This window comes from Chinchilla lanigera, unplaced genomic scaffold (genome assembly GCF_000276665.1).
Source record: "Chinchilla lanigera isolate Chin_1 unplaced genomic scaffold, ChiLan1.0 scaffold00093, whole genome shotgun sequence".
In the NCBI taxonomy this organism is placed as follows: domain Eukaryota; kingdom Metazoa; phylum Chordata; class Mammalia; order Rodentia; family Chinchillidae; genus Chinchilla; species Chinchilla lanigera.
In genome coordinates this window covers 7114689-7133549 of record NW_004955494.1, presented here as the reverse complement: position 1 = coordinate 7133549, position 18861 = coordinate 7114689, and the positions used below count along the sequence as shown (strand labels likewise).

The window sequence follows — 18861 nt, the reverse complement described above, 5'->3', positions numbered from 1 at the left end:
AACATATGGAAAATAGAATGAGTATAATGAGTACATAACATCTTAATTCCACATCTTATGGTTGACATGTTTGCTTCCTTTGCTACTATTACTTTTATTACTTACATTTTTGCTAGAATATTTTAAATTATAAGTAACATGACTTTTCCCCTTCAGTGGTTAAGTAAGCATAATTCTTAAAATTAAACATACTTAATTATTACAAACCCATTGTTCTGCCTAACAGATTTAACATTACTTTGCAGAAAACTGCAAACATTTTCATCTTTCTTTTCCAAGTAATAGGTATGAACAGTACTTTTAGTTACTGATAACAGATTTAAAGTATAAGAAAGCAAAAGAAAAAAACTAAGAAATAGAATAGATAGCAGTGTAGAAACATGGTTATAGTGAGAAAATAAAAACAGTAGATTTATGTTACCATTGAAATGATTTCAGGTTGATAGGTTTTCATACTAATCCAGCTGAGATTTAGGGACTCTGGGTTCTAAGTATACCTTTGAATTTTCTGGTTAATTTTGGATGGATACGTTTCTTCAGTTGCTTTATATATTAAAAATCTGTTGTAATCTTGAGATGTTGAAAAAAATACTTTTTAATTCACAAAAGGATTTTGAAGTTGCATTAAATTGCTGCTGAGCAGCTTAAAAACAATTTTTCATAAATAAAATACCCTTCATTTTGTCTTCTGCCAGGGTTAAATCAAAACACTTAGTTTTGATTTATATGTAGTCTTTATTAGCTAGTCCATGTTGCTTTATAATAAAGACACTTTTTATTTATATCTATAATCTATATTGGTCTTTTTAAGACAGGGTCTCAATGTGCAGTTCAGGCTGGTCTTAAATTCATTTTGTAGCCCAGGCTGGCCTTGAACTCTCAGCAATCTTCCTGCCTCAGCCTCCCAAGTGCTAGGATTACAGGTGTGGGCCACCATGCCCAGCTAGGATATACTTTATGTAAACTAAATGGTTTTATCTTATTTCAGGTTGTGTTATCAAAATTTGTTCGGCAGATGGGTGACCTGCTGCCTCCAACTATCTATATTCCTTACTTGAAAATGCTCCAGGGATTGGCGAATGGGCCTCAGTGTGCCCACTACTGCTTCAGCCTGCTCAAAGTCAATGGTAGTAGTCATGGTAAGGAAAGTCTGACATTGTTGAAAATTCTGTAGCAGTTTTGAGGTTAATGTCTTACTTGTTAGTAAAGAACATTGGTTATTTGTGCTGGATTCTACCAGAGGTGTGAATTGCTTTTGCAGTAACAGAAGGAAAGAAGAACACTGGTTGCCTTGTGCACAGTAATGCTCTGATTATGTCTTACATATTGGAGAATTTTGCCATCCCTATTATAAAATACAGGGATGTCACAAATCGTAGTTAATATTTATATATAAAATTCCAAGAACATATCTGATACACAAAGCAAAGTGTATACCTTGCCATATACATTTGATTAATTTGTCTTCATAAAAACTTTTTTTACATTTTTTTCTTAGGGCCAGGGATATAACTCAGTGGCACAGTGCCTGCCTGGCAAGCACAAGGTCTGAGTTCGATTCCTGGCACCAAAAAGAAAAAGAAAGTAAATTTTTCTCTTGACTTTATCCCAATTTCCTCACTTAATTTTCAGATACAGGTCTGATTAAAACAAAAATACTGCAAAAGAAAAGTATAAGTGCATGTTTGTTAAGTAGCCATTACTTTCCTTTTTACTTGTGAAGAACTGCGGCTTCGAGAAGTTATCTAAGTTACTCTGGTAACAGGTCACTGGGGAGCCACCCTGGGCTCCAGAGCCGGTGTTTGGACTGCGCTGTCAGGGCTTGTCTGCCTTGTATGCTATGCTCTTGTTCCTGTCCTTGGAATGTGATGGACTGATAATTTACAGATCTAGACCACCACTCTCTCTTTGGGAATTCAGGCTCAACATTTGTGACTTATCTTTTGGGAAAACCAGCCCTGTGTAGGTATTGACAGCACAAAGAGCTCTTCGGCCTGTGAGGCGAGTAAGTAACATGCAAAGTAGTTTATATTTCCACGGACACGACCCCATCATTAGCTCTGAGGGAAAATGAGTGCCGAGGATTTTCACCCTTCGGGAAACCGCATACGTAGGCCAGACAACACACTGCTTATCTAGGACAAAGATTGCACTTGTGCTAAGACAAAGGCAAACAAAGTTTGTTACACATTTTCTCTGCTTTTGAGCAAATGTCTATTTCTGGAAAACAGTGCTGTGCTGCCTTTTTTTACAGTTGAAAATATCCAGGGAGCAGGTGGCAGTCCGGTTTCCTGGGAGCACTTCTTTCACTCCTTAATGCTGTACCACGAGCACCTTCGGAAGGACCTCCCCAGCGCAGACAGTGTCCAGTACCGCCACCTCCCTTCACGCGGCATCACCCAGAAGGAGCAAGATGGCCTGATTGCCTTTCTGCAGCTCACATCCATCATCATCACTTGGGTGGGCAGCCCCTCCACTGCGTTGTTTATATTCTAGCACCATGGCATTTGAGGGGCTGGACATTCCTTCTAATACTCAGAGTTCATGAGTGCTACATTTAGCATTTTTTCTTTATTGGTTTTCTTGACCTTGGAAGGTATAAATTGTGGTATCCTTGCTTACCAGCATCATCTTCGTATGAAAATAAGGGCCTTAACATGAAAGACGTAGTCACAGGGGCAAGTAAGAATCAGATTTTAGCAATATATTAACCATCGTTACCCTCCTGTTACCTTGTTTTGAATTTTCTTCTTTGTTAAAAAAAAAAAAAGATCAGTTGTTGGATGTGCATCCTTCCAGAAGGTTTTCTAGAGTAGGTGTGGAGGCGGTGGTGGGGCACATGGGCAAGCATGTGTGTGTGTTTGTGTGTGTGTACACAGAATGAATAGCTTTAATTAGAAAAATTATTTAAGGCGTTTTTTTCTCCTTATACCAAACCATTTTACTTGTTACTACTAAGTTAGTCTTTTTGGAAAACATTACTTTCATTACATGATTTTCCAACTTAGAAAAATCTCAGTTGTTTCTGTCATTCACGAGTGCAACGTTGTTACTCCATCTGTTTTCTCTGAAAGTCAGCATTAATCCTGTCCTAAAACAAGCTAGAATTACCAAATTTTTTATTATATCTCATTGAATTAAAATGAAATTATACCTGATTCCATATATGGTATTGTATCTTCATTTTTTTTTTTTTTCCTCAGAAAAGACAAGGTATTTATTCATTCATGGATTCTGTTACAGTGTAAATATTAGCTGTTCCAGAAAGGATTTTCAGAGTGTAGGTAAGATTTATGTGACCCTGGCAGATCCTTTATTTCTGTTTATAGCATTATTTTCCGTATGTGGATCTGCAAAGGTAGTTCTATGAGAGCTGTTTCTTCTCCTTTCTTTACAGTACCCAAACTAGTGATGTAGTTTGATCCCCTGGCAGACTTTAAGCATAAATGATAGGCTTTTCTTTGTTTCATTTTATATCGAACCTGTGCAGGCTCAGTATAAATGCTAGCTGCTTAAATGGTTGCTGGTCATTTTTCTTAGCTCTTAGAAATGGAAAGCCAGATTCGGTGGATGTGCCTGTAATCCCAGCTGTGTAGGAGGCTGAGGCAGGAGGATCACTTGAGCCCAGAAGTTGGAACTCAGCCTGGAAAAACGTAGTCATACCTCATCTCAAAGATAAAATAAAAACAGGAAGTCTCGTTCTTCTTGTGCTCAATTCCCAGAGTGAAAATGCTCGTCTGGCACTCTGCGAACATCCTCAGTGGACGCCCGTTGTGGTGATACTGGGCCTCCTGCAGTGCAGCATACCTCCTGTTCTAAAAGCTGAGCTGCTAAAGACACTCGCTGCCTTCGGGAAGTCCCCTGAAATTGCAGCCTCCCTGTGGCAGTCGCTGGAATATACACAGGTACACTCACTGAAGGCCCCGTGCATGTTACTTGGAAAGTGAACCTGATGATACCGTAGACATCAGGGCATCTGACTGATCAGGACTCACACCGGGAACTTCCCAATTACAAAGTTAAGCTTGCGGGGGCCAAGCATAGCATCAGAAGCTGTTTGGCTTGGGTTTCTGTCTAATTGTAATTGACAGCCTTACTCGGTTACCAGAGACTGAGCAGTTCTTCAGATAACCCTCTTAGGATTGTATTTTCCGACGTCTGTAAGATATTTCTAAATGAACAGAACCTGCAAACCTTTCAGCTAGTACAAGCTTTCAGAAGTCATCTGTACTCATTAGATGTATGAAGTGTCTATTTTTCTTTTCTGCTCCTTTTTTTCTGTGCCTTTCTTGTCTAAGCAGGGAATGAAATAGCTGTGAAGCTGTGTGTCATCATGGGGCTTGTTTTTCCATTAAAGGGTGGATCCAACTGTTTGCCAAGTTTGCAGAGAAAAATTTTTTTTTTCTGGTACCGGGAATCGAACTCACAACCACGCACTTGCCAGGCAGGCGCTGTGCTGCTGAGCTAAATCCCCAGCCCCTGCAGAGAAATTTAAACAAAAGTCAGAGGACTCTCTTGGTGGTTATGAAGGCTCATAGACAGAACCATAAGCTTTGAGAATGGGAAAGTATAGAAAGTGAGCATATGATAGCAGAGTTCTTTGACTACTTCAAACTTAGGGAATGCCTGGGTTATATGTTTGGGCTCTGAATGCATTTTTCTTCTCTAAATGTAAGCTGTTGGAATTTTTGTATCACAGCTAGTTTCTTCTGGGTGATGAAGTGAAAAAGGAAGTGAGGATACACTTCGTAGCAGTACCTGTGGTGAAATAGTCGGGCAGAATATGTGTCTGTTTTGGGGGCCTGTGATTCTAAGTCATTCACAGAAGCAGCCATTTCAAAGTAGTACAGTATTATAGATTATTTTGTAACAGGTATCCTGAATGAAGATACTAACGATACCATGTAAAACAGTTAATGGAGTTGGTGTGTGAGAGGCTGAGTCACTTTGGGCTCCCTACTGATACTCCCCATTTTGATTCACGAATATACCAGGACTTAGTACTGTCCTCCATACATATTGCTGCTTTAGCCCTGACATGAAATGTAATTGGGTCCTTAGAGCAAACGCTGTCGCTTTTTATAGGAGTCTGCCTTACGGTGTACTCTTCGTTAGAGGAGCGTGAAGGATGACCAGTATAATTTATTGCAGATAGTCTGGCCCTGTAGGGAGGATAGGACAGAACATCTCAACTCGGAACTTACTCTCACTTTCAGAAATCTATTCTTAGTGAAGTGTGCTTGTTGGTTTGAATAAGGCTGGTTGTAAACAGAATAGTGTCTAGAACACTGGTGAGATTTCATCCTGTAAATCATCTTAAAGATTCATTCTTGGAAAATCTGAGAGAAAATTGACTGAAAAAGGTCTAATGTGCTGTTAGAAACTCTTGAGTTTTTTACATCAAGCAATATTGGGAACTCTGTTTGAATTGCTGTTGAAAGGCCGTCAGGGACTCTTCCTCTGTCATTTCTCTTGGCCCCTGTGAGAAGTGTGGGTATGGTGGGTGAGGTGTAGGACTGTCACATTGCACAGCTGCTGCTGCCCTTTGACAAATGCAGAATGCTTCTGACATCTACTTCTTATGTTTTAAGATACTGCAGACTGTCAGAGTTTCAAGCCAGAGGCAAGCTATTGGTATTGAGGTAAAGTTTTCCTTTAGTTTTAAATGCTATATTCATTCATACATGTACCAATAAAAAGAATCTGGAAAATTATTCTTACTCCATTAAGTTTCTGTAACTTTCAAATTTAGTGTGGTTACATTTGCAGAGTTTTCTGATCATTGTTGAAAGGGAGAGGAAACTCTTAGTGAAAGAAACCAAAATATTTAATGTTTCAAAATTGGAAAAGGATGTTGAGTGGCAGTCATCCAAACTCTCACAGTCGTGTTTTCAAGTTAATTAGGTCACTTGAGTCAGCCTGATGTGACAATTATTTTACTTTCTGTTCTCAGTCTTTTTTAAACACACATTTAAGGTTTCTCTTTAATTCAAGGTAGGGCCAATATGTGCGAATTTGAAATTATTCCATCTGACTCATCTGCATTGATATAATAATACTTTTGTGTCTCTCAGTGAGAAGAGGTAATATCTATTCTAACTTCAGTGTGATATAGAGCTATTAATAAGTTAATGTCTGCAAAATGCTGTGCACATCAGGGCTGACAGTTTGATATTACCATTTTTTTTTTCTTTGAAGGTTGAACTGAATGAAATAGAATCACGGTGTGAAGAATACCCATTGACTCGGGCCTTTTGCCAGCTTATTAGTACCCTGGTCGAGAGCTCATTTCCTTCCAATTTGGGCGCTGGGCTACGGCCTCCTGGCTTTGACCCTTACTTGCAGTTCCTCAGAGACTCTGTGTTTCTCCGATTTCGCACAAGAGCTTACCGGAGAGCGGCTGAAAAGGTTATGTTCAGAGAAACTTTTCTCTTCCTATTCATTTACTGTTGCTTTTACTTTTTTCCATGGGGTAAAGGGCTGTAAATTCATTTTAGTTTTCAAGTGAGTGAAAAATTAGTCTTAATTCTGAACATTCTGTGGTTGGACTAATTTACGTACATTAAAAATAAGTTTGGGCATTACAATCAAAGCACCAACATTTTAGTGGTCAGTAGTGTAACTGATAAAAAGTTCATAGTCACGTCCTTCACTGAACAAATTTTGACTAAAATTGGACCGGAAATATTACACCTTTGTTTGAAACACACTGCTGCCCCTTGTTGGGATGATCTAGGTTAGGAATTGAAATGAGCTGAGACTTGCACTCCAGTTTCTGTTAGCATTCCCGGGTTGTGGCCTGTTGGCATAGAGGGAAGGAGTGTCCTCACCCCTTAGGTTTGGCTGACAGCGTTGCAGCTCAGGGAGCACTGACATGTCCATATTGGTGGTAATTGTAAGACACCACCAACTTCATCATACATTTCGATGTGTGTAATTCCAGTGTTACTTTGATTTTGGTTTTTGGTTTTCGGTTTTTTTTTCTGGTACCGGGAATGGAACTCACGACCTTGCACTTTCCAGGCAGGCGCTGTGCCGCTGAGCTAAATCCCCAGCCCCTCCAGTGTTACTTTGAGGCAGGTACTATTAATATTCCCATTTTATAGGTGGAGACTTAGCAAAATGAAGGAGCTTGGTTAAGTCCCAGGACTAGGATTTGAACCTAAGACTCTGATCCCAGAACCAAGCTTGTAACCACTAAGCTGTGTAAGAGACCCTTCAGGTGCTGATGTTACTTACTTTAGTCTATAACACTGCTTATTACCTCACAGAATACCTTTGGGTGTGTGTTGTAGGAACACTTCTGCTTTATTATTATAGTTTGCTGTTTTTGAACTTACTGGGTTTTTATTATTGTAGTATTAGTGATTATAAAAATAGCTTAGTTCATGCTAATTTGGGACAGTTTGGAAAATACAGAATAATAAGAAATTATATCACTCATAACTTTGTTGGCAAAAGAAGGATAATTACTTCTAGTCTACTGAATGTGCACGTATAATAATACTTGACATAGCTTTATTACTTTGTATTCGTTTTTCATCATTTCACATGGTGAAGATTTTTCATGCAAGTAGAGATTGTTTGAAGTCTTAGTGACTACTATACGTCGTTTCCATTATTTGTATCTAGTTTCTGTGATCATAGGTTGTTTTACAAATAACTGAAGTTCATTTTTTGTCAGTTGTTTTTATAATTTTTATTCCCTTGTAAAAATAGATACTGAGAGAAACTTTATTTAAGCTCTGGAAGTACCTCATTAACATAAATTTCCTAATCTGATAAATAGCAACTATGCCTCATTAGTAAAAGTCATTTCAGATAATGCCTAGTGATATGAATAAGTAGTGAGTGTTGATCTTGCAGTGCCTTTAAGAAAATGTGCAGATGCTTCTTTGTACTTTCTTAAAATGTCTTTTCTGCTTTTTCTGGAAAAGGTCAGTATGACCTGGGTGTTTAGAGCTTTTGTCAGCCCTGATCTTCCCAGATGTCTTACTTTTGCCCAGGCATAGCTATACTTCAAGAGCTGCTGCCTTCTGAGGCTGCTGTTGATTTCAGTTCCATGCTCACGTATTTACCCTAAAAAACTTCCACATAGTTTTTAGAATTTATTGTATTTGGAGATCTTTTTGAGTTTAACTTACATATTTTAGGGCAGTGTCTTCTCACAGAAATAGGCTTTGGATTGAGATAAGCAATAAATATTGAACTTTAGCTGGGTATTGGTGGCTCACGCCTGTAATCCTAGCTGAGTACTCAGGAAGCGGAGGCAGGAGGATGGCCATGACTTCAAGGCCATCCTGGGCTACAAAACCCTGTCTTAAAAACAAAATGAAACAAACAAAAACCCCAAAACAAAACAAAATATTGAGTGTTAGAGGCAATGTGTATGTTTGTCCATCCTGAAGTCCATTATTATGTTACAATACACCATTTTTATTTAAATGAACTTCCTTAAAAATTTTGGAAAATACAAAAAGTAAATAATTTCCACATAATGATTAAAAAGCTACCCTAAAGTCCCATGATAAAACCTGGACTCTTGACAAAATTTTGTATGGTGGAAATAATGATTCCAAACAGTAATTTAAAAAGCCAACCCGTATACAGTAACTAAAACTAGTCTTACTGCATTTTATGGATTTATTTGATTTGATTTCATTCTTTTGAATCCCAAAACAGGACCTGCAGTTCTGAGCCTCTTTGGAGTCTGCTAACTGCTTATTGAACACTTCGTGCCTGCTGCACTCAAAGTACAGTCCCCTCGGCTCTCAACTTGTGCAGCTTCTCTGTGCTCAGGCTGTCCTTTCCCAAGCCCTTCGGTCGCACTGTCTCGTACTTCACAAGCCACTCACTCAGTGTTTCCCCATTTCCAGTCTTTTTTTTTTTTTTTTTTTCTTTGAGACAGGGTTTTACCATGTAGTTCAGGCTGCCCTTGAACTCACTATATAGGCCTAGCTGGCTTTGAACTCACAGCAAACCTCCTGCCTCAGCCTCCCAAGTGCTGGGATTACAGGTGTACGCATTTCCAGTCTTGACTCTTCCACTCCTTCCTTCCATATCCAGTCTGGTTTAGGTACCTTTCTAAAGTCTTCCAAAGGCCCTGTCCTCTCTAGCTATAGTCTAGTCCAGAGTTTTAATGATTGATGATTGATGGTCACTTTTTTTTTTTTTTTTTTTTTTTTTTTTTTTTTTTTTTTTGTGTCTTTTTGAGACACGGTCTTGCTATGCAGTTCAGGCTGGCCTTGAACTCACTATGTAGCCCAGGCTACCCTTGAACTTGCAAAGATCCTCCTGCCTCAGCCTCGGGGAGTGCTGGGATTACAGACATGTGCCATCACACCCAGCTTTTTTTTGTTTTTATTTTTGTGGTACATGGCTTTTAAATTCATATCTAACAAGGAGGTGGTAATGGGGTAATTTGGAGCAAGCCTATGAGTGATTGTATCGACCATTTGTGACTGTTAAGAGTTAAATACCTGAGCTTGACTGCCACCTGGTTTGCAGCCAGGCTGTAGGGTCTTGGGGTGTTCAGTCACTGCTCTGAGCTTTATTTTTGAAATTACAAGGGCTAGATGAGATGATTTCTCAGACCCTTTATAGCTGAGATTTTTTTTTTTTTTTTTTTGGTGTCAGGAATCAAACTCAGGGCCTTGTGCTTGTCAGGCAGGCAGTGTGCCGCTGAACTACATCCCCTGTGCAGCTGAGATTCTTAAGAGTGAAATATTTGACCCCTCAAGAAATCTGTTGTTATTTAGATTTGTTAATGAATCCAAGCCTCTCCTGTAGAAATGTTTCTTTTTTGTTGGTTTGTGGTTGTTTGTTTGAGACAGGTTTTTGTCAGGTAGTCTATGGCTGACAGTGAGCTTACTATGTAACCCAGGCTAAGTCTCAAGCTTGTGATTCTCCTGTCTCAGCCTCTTGAGTGTTGTGATAACAGGCGTGTACCACCATGCCTGACTTAGAAGTGTTTCTTCAGTAATACTTTAAAAGATACTTTATATGGAAAATGAGCTAATACATTATCCTTCAGCAACCTATAGCAATATGATTTAGGCCTTCTCTGTTAATTTGTGTAAGTTAAGAGATGAGGGACTTTACTCATTTTCTGGAGGAAAAAATAGGAATTCAAAGTATAGTGAGGTTATTACCTTGGACTGTTTGTTACTGAAATACTCATTTCTTTCTGTAGTGGGAAGTTGCTGAAGTTGTTCTGGAGGTGTTTTATAAACTACTCAGAGATTATGAGCCTCAGCTTGAAGATTTTGTAGACCAGTTTGTGGAGCTACAAGGTAATTTCTGTAATTTTTCAGAGGCAATGCCAGCTATTTATAAAGCTTTTTTTTAATAAAGCTGTTTTTAATTTATAAATTATGTACATTTTATGTAAAATTTATACTTCTGAGTTTAATTGGAATTTAGACTTTTATTTCACTGTTTTAATCATTTTAATGTTATGTTCAAGAGAAAATAAAATAAAATTTTACTGATGCAAGAACGAGAGCACTGTATTATAGGTTCTTCAATGCGTCACCTATAAAGGTGACTCACTGCCATGTGTAGATGAGAATTTTTGCTCTGTGGAGCTGGTGTCACCATCTCTAAATTGAAACTTGCCTTCCTCTAGTTAGAGCCCATTTAATTTATAGATATACATTTCATAGAAATCAGAGGCATGGCAGTTTCCTAGTGCCCCACCTTCTGGACTGCATTATGTTGTTTAGGAGAAGAAATCATGGCCTATAAGCCGCCTGGCTTCAGTCTGATGTATCATCTTCTGAATGAGTCTCCGATGCTGGAACTTGCTCTTAGTCTGCTGGAAGAAGGAGTGAAGCAGCTTGATACCTATGCCCCTTTTCCTGGTATGTGCCTCAAAGACTTCAGTTTTGTCATTTTCGTTTTGTGTAAACTGAGTTTGAAATAGATGATCTCTGAAGTTCTTTTTCACTGAGAACATCTCTGTATCCACAGTGGTGTTTCCACTGTCATTTAAAGGGGGGCATTTTAAGTGAAAACAGAATCAAACCTAGACTGTCGCTGTAACTGCATCTCATTGGAGGGCCTTTAAAATTTTTTTATTAGTCCACGTTTGCAGTGCGTAATGATTACATTCACTGTGTGGACTTCGGACTTGTACATGACACAGTACGTGACATGTCTTTTTTTTTTTTCCCCTCACTTCCTCTCCTTGCTGTCCGTCTCTTAGCCCCCTTCCCATTTGCAAAGATCTACCTTCCTACCTGTTACCTATCTTGTATTCTGCTCCTTGGGTTATTTATACTTCTGGGTTTGCTCGTGTGTCTGCTTTATTTCATTTAACATTATGGTCTCAGTTACTTTTCTTATTGCTGAGACAAAATACCTGGCACCCAAAGTTAAAGGAGGAAAGGTTTATTTGGCTCACAGTTTGTAGAAGTTTTAGTCCATAGTCAGCTGGCTCCAAGGCAGAGTGCCATGGTAGAGGGCATTGCAGAGGAGAAACAATTCATGGCAAAGCAGGGCAGGCAGAAGGCATCAAGCAACAAATGGCAACCTCTTTCTGTCCTTTATATTCCATATAGGCTACCTTCTCTTAGGGCGAGTAGCACTCACAGCCAAGGTGAGGCATCTTTAATCTTACCCAGAACTGGGCCAAACCAATCAGCGGATTAATTTAGCAATCACACACACTTAATCTCACCATCACACACTAGATCCAGCCACCTCTGAAAAGCCCCACCTATGACTGCATGAGGCTTTGGAGACACATCTAGATATAAGCCATAACAGCTCTCAGGTGCATCCACTTTTCTACATGATTCATATTTATCCTTTATGGCAGAGTAGTATACCATGGTATGTGAATACCACATTTTCTTTACCCATTCATTTGTTGATGGACATACAGGCTGCTTCCAGGATTTAGCTATTAGGAGTTGTGCTGCTATAAACAGGTATATATCATTGTAATGTAACACATGTATCACAAGCATATGTCATTATAGTATGATGTCTTCACCTCTTTTGGGAAGCAGGGCCTTATAGGTAATTAAAATTATCTTTGGTATCACTTTCCCCCTTTTAATATATCTAACTTTTTAGATCTGAAGTTCTTTTTTGTTTTCTCCATAATACCTGCAAAAGCACTTACTATAGTGCTTGTACAGTATTCAATAAATTTAATGTTATTATCATGAATATTTATTGAGTACTCAGTTTCCATTTGACTCTTGAAAGCATGTTATGTGTATGAATACATTTGATCTCGGGAGACCTTATGTGGGAGGCCTTACTTCCATGTAATAAATAAGGGAATTGAGGCAGAAAGTTTGTGCCGACTTCATGCAGCAAATGTGAGATCTGGGCTTGGGACTGAGACCACTAGATTCCAGAGCCCTTGCTTTGTACAGTTGTCTGTTTAATGTAGCTATGATCTCAAAGAGAAAAGACGGACTCTGAACATTGCAATTACGACTGTAATCCGAGTTAAAAAGTAAGAAAGCATGGAAAGAATTAGGTCACAGCTTTAAGTTGGAAAGATGGGATTACAGGTGAGCTTGTCTATATTTTCTGCTGCTTTGTTTTCTTTTTCTTTTGGTCTTTTTTGAGACAAGGTCTCTCAGTGGAGTTCAGACTGGCCTTGAACTCACGTTGTAGCCCAGGCTGGTCTCAAACTTGCAATGATCCTCTTGCCTCAGCCTCCCAAGTGCTGGGATTATAGGCGTGCACCATCATGCTTGGTTTGCTTCTTTGTTTTCTGTAGTAATTATGTCTTCCTCAAAATCAGTTTCTTAACCTTGACACTGTTGACAGTTTGTGATACCAATAATAACCCAAGGAGCAGAATATAAGATACCAAACCATTCTTGTGATACTGTCTGGTGTGTTTTAGGCTTCTGTCCACTAGATGCCAGTTGTACTTCCCCGATTGGGACAGATGTGTCCAGGCACCTTCAGCTGTTCTCTGGGGCCACATCCCCTCCGTGTGAGAAGCACTGCTTTAAAGGATCAGGGAAAAGAGAAGCTGTTCAGTGAAAGTAACCTGGGTCAGAGAGTAACTATGATTTATGCAGTTGAATGGTTCTGTGACGTTGTTGGTCAAAGTTTGAAAAATGAAGACCTTTTGAATCTAACACTTTTCTTTTATCTTACTTTCCTGAGTACTGAAAGTGAGTTGCTGAGACTCACTTAGAAATTCCGAACTCCATTTTGGGTTATAGGGAAGAAACACCTGGAGAAAGCAGTGCAGCATTGCCTTGCACTCCTCAACCTTACTCTGCAGAAGGAAAATCTCTTTATGGATCTTCTGAGAGAAAGTCAGCTGGCTCTCATAGTTTCTCCCTTAGAGCAGCTGCTGCAGGGAATTAACCCCAGAACGAAGAAGGCAGACAATGTGGTAAACATTGCCAGGTAAGTGACATTTGCAGGGTAGAGAAATGCAGTAATGAATTGAATCAGACAGTCTGGCTTTGTGTTCTAAATCTTGTTGGATATCAGATGCATCACTTACTATTTTTTAGCCTCTTTTGAGTCTTGCTTTCTTAGACTCCTCTGGTTTTAATAACTCTGAACTTACCAGTCCCATCTTACTAATTTAGTTTACGCTGTGTCCTAAAAATCTGTAAGTCTAAAGAGACCAGATATTTTTTGTTTCCACCTCTAGGGAAACCGATGCCTGGAGGATAGTGTGTAGGAAGAAAATCTCCCTCTCCCCCCACCTTCCGCCCCTCTCCTCCCTTTTTCCATCGCGCCCTCTCTCCCTCCTTCCCTATCTCTCTCGCCTTTCCTTTCGCCTCCCCTGTCTCCATATGTACTAGCTTTCTGCCTCCTTGGTGTTCATGGCTTGCTTCAGATTAACCTAGTGAGTCCTTGTGCATGTGCTGTGTACACATCTTCCCTTTCTTGTGAGCTCGCAGTTCTGTTCTGTTAGGGCCCCCTTCGTGACCTCATCATAACTGTATTGGCTGCATATGCAAAAACCCTAAACAAGGTCACTAGGAACTACGATTTTCAACATAGGAATTTTGGAGGGACACGTTTCATGCTAAAGCCGTTTCTAGCTAGAAGAGGGCACCCTTTTCCAATTTATCTACGGTGCTGTATGGGCAGGGGAATAGTAAGAAGCCACATCTGATCACGTTGTTCTCAATGTTTTCTGTTCCAAAGATATCTGTATCATGGGAATACGAATCCGGAACTGGCTTTTGAAAGTGCCAAGATCCTCTGCTGTATCTCATGCAACTCCAACATTCAGATAAAATTGGTTGGTGATTTCACACATGACCAGGTAACTGATTTTGTTCCTGTTGGTTTTGGTGCATTTTGGCACAAGTGATGATATCCATGGAGAAATGATATTCTTGTTTCTGGAAGAATTCTTTAAGAGTTAATATGTTTATAAAAGACGGGAAACGCCTGCTCATTGTTTAGCTGTGATTTGTCTTGGAAGCTCAGAGCATTCACAGTAATGCTACATGTATACTATGCATACTGCAGTGTGTGGCTGTGTAGCCTATGGTGTGGCTGCTGCTCTAAGCATATTTGAAATGATTGTTGGTGGTTGCAAATTCTGTTTGTGTTCTGCTCCCTGCCTGTCAGTTGTTGCGGTTCAGGATGTGTCTCACCATCGTGAGTGTTCCCTTCTGTGGTAGCCTTGTGAGCCACGTCTGTGCTATGGGCTGCCATGGGCTGCCACCTTGGAGAGTGTTTAAAGTGTTCCTCTTTCAACACTATTCATAGTAGTTCTACTTTTGGTCACTGAATAGCTATAGCTGGAGAATCTGCTCCTTGTTTCTTAAGCATTTACTTACGGTGTCTTTGTGTGGGAAATGACTGCTCTAGCCAAAGGATTTTATTTGTGTTGTCTTGCATAGTGTTTAAAACAAAAGCTCTGATGCTTTGGGTGGGACAGATCTTTATTTTGTGGGTAATTGTCCCTGATGCTGCAAAACCTTTGACATCACTGGGTCTCCTGCTCACTACCTGTTAGGAGAACCTCTAATTGTGGCACCTTCTAATGGCCCCACATCTTTTTAGGTGCCTTCTGGGTGGTACCACCCACGTTGAGAACCACTGTTTATAGCGGGCATAACCATCTAGTTGAGAACCACTGTTTATAGGAAGTATAGATGTCTAATCAGTGGCTTTGGAATAGGGCTCATGATACCATGTGATAATCAAGGCATCCTGAAGATTCTTGGTTTCTTGACATTTATTTTAGTATGCAGTATTACTGATTTTAACATCTGCTTGATTTCTTTTTTTTTTCTTCTTCCTTTTTTAATTTTTCAGTTTTGAGACAGGATCTTGCTAAGTTGCCCTGGCTGTCTTTGAACTTGCACTTGTGATCCCCCTGCCGTAGCCTTCCAGAGTGCTGGGGTTATAGAAGTGCACCACTGTGACTAGTGGATCCTACTGATTTTTGAGGGAGAAATTAGCCAAAATATATAAAACTTTTAACGAGTAATACATTTCTAAGAAGATGATGAAAATTTTATTTTATATTTTAGTTATAATCTCATAACATTGAGTACATAATGAAGATACTATGAAACACATTTAATATTTTTAAAATACTAATTTGATTCTTAGGGGAGAAAATTAAGTGAAGCAAATTTTGACAGCAATGAACTTTTTGTTTTTTCATTTGTATAGATATCTGACATAATGTAAGATAGAGTTTTCTATTTATTAAAAGTATAACTAGAACCTAAATACTTGGAACAGCTTTGCCTTTTTTTAAAACAGACAAATGGATATAAGTATACTGTATTTATTAAATTTTCTTTAGTACTTAGAAGCTTTATATTAATTTTATCATTTTTCTGTCCACCTGTGTTTAGAGTGTAAGCCAGAAACTGATGGCTGGATTTGTGGAATGTTTGGATAATGAAGATGCAGAAGAATTTGTACGTCTGGAAGAGGGTATGTCTCATATTAACTGCATGTTTTATGAAAATGTATATGGCTTTTAGGATTTTCCTTTAAGAGATCAACCAGTATAATGGCTAATGAAGTAAACTGGAATAAAGAAAACATAGAGGGTTGGAATACTCTTTTTTCCTAGGACTGGGGATTGAACCCAGGGCCTTCACACTGAGCTATATCTTCATCCCTGTTTTTAGTGTTTGAGACTGGGATGCAGCTTTGGACCCTCCTGCCTCTGGCCCACAGTGCTAGGATTACAGGAATATGCCACCACACAGCTGGAATACATGGTTTATATTTTTAAACTTGATACGTTAACTTTTAATTGTGTTTTGTGATGAAGGATCAGAGCTTGAAAAGAAATTAGCTGCAATTCGTCATGAAACAAGAATCCACATCTTGAATCTTCTCATAACTTCTCTGGAACGCAGTCCACCCAGCCTTGCTCTCTACCTGTTGGGCTTTGAATTGAAGAAACCTGTCAGTACCACTAATCTGCAAGATCCAGGTATAGACATAAGACATATGGGTATGTATTTGTTTTCCTATTTGTGTATCTAAGTAGTCATTTTTGAATTCTGGGCCCATAACATGAAAAGTAATATATGGATTAGTCTTTAGGACTTAGATCAATACTGGAGAAGCATAGCTTTGGAGAGTTGACATTTGTCACTTTTCTCTATCAGTATTTGAAAAAGTTGTTCAGTAGAACATATGTTTACAGATTTTTACTTTTTTATGTGTATTTTGAAGTACCAGGGTTTGAACTAGGTCTTCACTTAAGGGAGGCAAGTGTTGTACTGCTGAATTACTCCATACTGCCTTTGGGTGGTACTGGGGATTGAACACAGGGCCTTTGCACTGAGTTACATCCCCAACCCTTTATAAAACAATTTTTTAATTTTGATACAGTGTGTTGTTTAGTTTCTCAGGCTGGGCTGAAACTGTGCTCTTCCTGCCTCAGCCTCCCAGATGGTTGGGATAGCTGACATATGCCACCATGCCTGATGGCTCTGGCCCTTTCTAAATTGTATTTTGAGACATGGAATCATGAAGTTGCCCATGCTGGCCTCAAATTGCAGTCTTTTTGCCTCAGCCTGCCAGGTAGCTGGGATTAGAGGTGCATGTCACCTGCTCTAGAATTTGACTTTTGTAAAGGCCATCACTCCAAGGTTTCTAAATGCAGAGTTTCTACCAGACGCAATGAATTCTTCTTGGGTTTCATCTAGGAGTGCTAGGTTGCCCTCGGACGTGTCTGCATGCTATCCTGAACATCTTGGAGAAAGGGACGGAAGGGAGAATGGGCCCAGCGGCAGCGCGGGAGTCTCCTCAGCTGGCAGAGCTGTGCTACCAGGTAGGAAGGAGGACGCGCTCTGTAGTGTTAGGTAGAAGAGGCTGGGTCACGCTCCAGTCCACTCCCAGTGTGGGAGTAAAGCATGTGACTAGTTTTCTGCTTATGGATAAAAATCGATAAAGCACAGACCCCAAGATCTTACAAACCTAAAGACCCTAATCGCTTGGACAGAGAGGAAATTAGAGGAAAGCACTCTCAGGACCACGCCCACCACGGGGTCCTGGTTATGATGTGGGAAGTCAGGTGAACCTAAGGCTGCAGTTATACTGAGGACTCATTCACGTTCATATCTCGCATCATGTATTTTTACCAGGTAGTATACGAACCCTGTAATAGTAAGAACTCTCCAGATATATTTATGGTAGCTTTTCCTGGCAGCAAGAGCAGGACTTGTAAGTGTGTCTTTGGGTCCCATCTCTGCCCCATGACACCTTGAGTGCGCTGTGCGACCCCTCTGGATCTGAGCTTGTAATCCGGGGAGTGGGCTGTTGTGAAACTTACAGAGAATGGAAGTGAAAGCACTCTCAGGGCCACGCCTACCATGAGGTCCTGGTTATGATGTGGGAATTCAGGTGAAGCTAAGGCTGAAGTTATACTGAGGACTCATTCATGTTGATATCTTGTGTCATTCAGTGTGTGTGCTTTAATAACCAGACTTCCTAAGACAGGACTGCTTTCTCAGTCTAAGTACACATTGATTCACGTTGCTGTCATGTCATCATGAGCCTCTTAGTGACGGGGAGACGTTTCTTTCTTACTCTCTTTATTTTTAAATGTGTCCCTGTTTTCTTCAGTCTCCACTTCGTCCACACCCTTTCACTGTAAACACTACAGCTAGGTCTGTTGTGAGTCAGCTCTTCCTTCCTGGGGGAGCAAATGTGTGCATTTGACTCAGTGCTGCCAAATTTGACACGTAAGCAGAAGCAACTGGTAAGCTTAATCATCTGCCCCAGGCAGGTGGAGTAAGTGAATGGAGCCGGCTGGAGTCAGCAAGGGAGGGACAGGGTGAGCTGGCTGCCCGGAGAGCGTGCGCCTTACTCCTCAGCTCCTCGTTTTTAGCATTCCAGAAGGTTTTGCCAGATTTTATTAATTTTTAAGAAAGGTAGAAATCCAAATTTTTGTGAAATTTTTTCTAATTTTTGGGACATTGTACTGTCGAAACAGAACATTACACCAGTAGTCTACCAATTTATAACATACGCTCTGTGATGCTGCTACTCACAATAAGGTCTGGAGTTAGCATCATTAGCATCTTCTCCTGGAGGTTTATAGTACTGCAGAATCTCAGGCCTCATGTTTGACCTAAGTCAGAGTGTGTATTTTTACAAGAAAACGCCTTCCATTTTTAATGAAAGCTATTTCATACACCTGTAGGTTTGTACCTTACCTAAGTTCAGAAATAAACTTAAACCTGTAAAACAAGCTTGTTAGCTGGATGTGGTGGCACACATCTCTAATCCCAGCACTCGGGAGGTTGAGGGAGGAGGGTCGCTGTGAGTTCCTGTCAGCCTGAACTATATAGAGAGACCAAAAACAACAACAAAATACAGATGAGCATGTTAGTTTAAGAAAACCTGATCGTACCAAAGGGAAATTATTGG

At 39.9% G+C, this 18861-nt stretch overlaps 1 protein-coding gene across 3 annotated transcripts in view; it reads left to right on the top strand.

Moving 5' to 3' along the window:
• Nup205 (nucleoporin 205kDa) overlaps positions 1-18861 on the top strand; it is a 64115-nt gene that overhangs the window by 14715 nt on the left and 30539 nt on the right. For 2 of the 3 annotated variants that reach the window (XM_005405474.2, XM_013505000.1), the window contains exons 11-22: positions 989-1139; positions 2255-2460; positions 3723-3905; positions 5592-5642; positions 6199-6408; positions 10193-10292; positions 10725-10862; positions 13200-13389; positions 14146-14266; positions 15822-15903; positions 16250-16414; positions 17136-17260. In XM_005405474.2, the coding sequence (XP_005405531.1) occupies positions 989-1139; positions 2255-2460; positions 3723-3905; positions 5592-5642; positions 6199-6408; positions 10193-10292; positions 10725-10862; positions 13200-13389; positions 14146-14266; positions 15822-15903; positions 16250-16414; positions 17136-17260 (1722 nt within the window). The remainder of the gene's footprint in view (positions 1-988; positions 1140-2254; positions 2461-3722; positions 3906-5591; positions 5643-6198; positions 6409-10192; positions 10293-10724; positions 10863-13199; positions 13390-14145; positions 14267-15821; positions 15904-16249; positions 16415-17135; positions 17261-18861) is intronic. The other variant, XM_013504999.1, reaches the window with a different exon arrangement.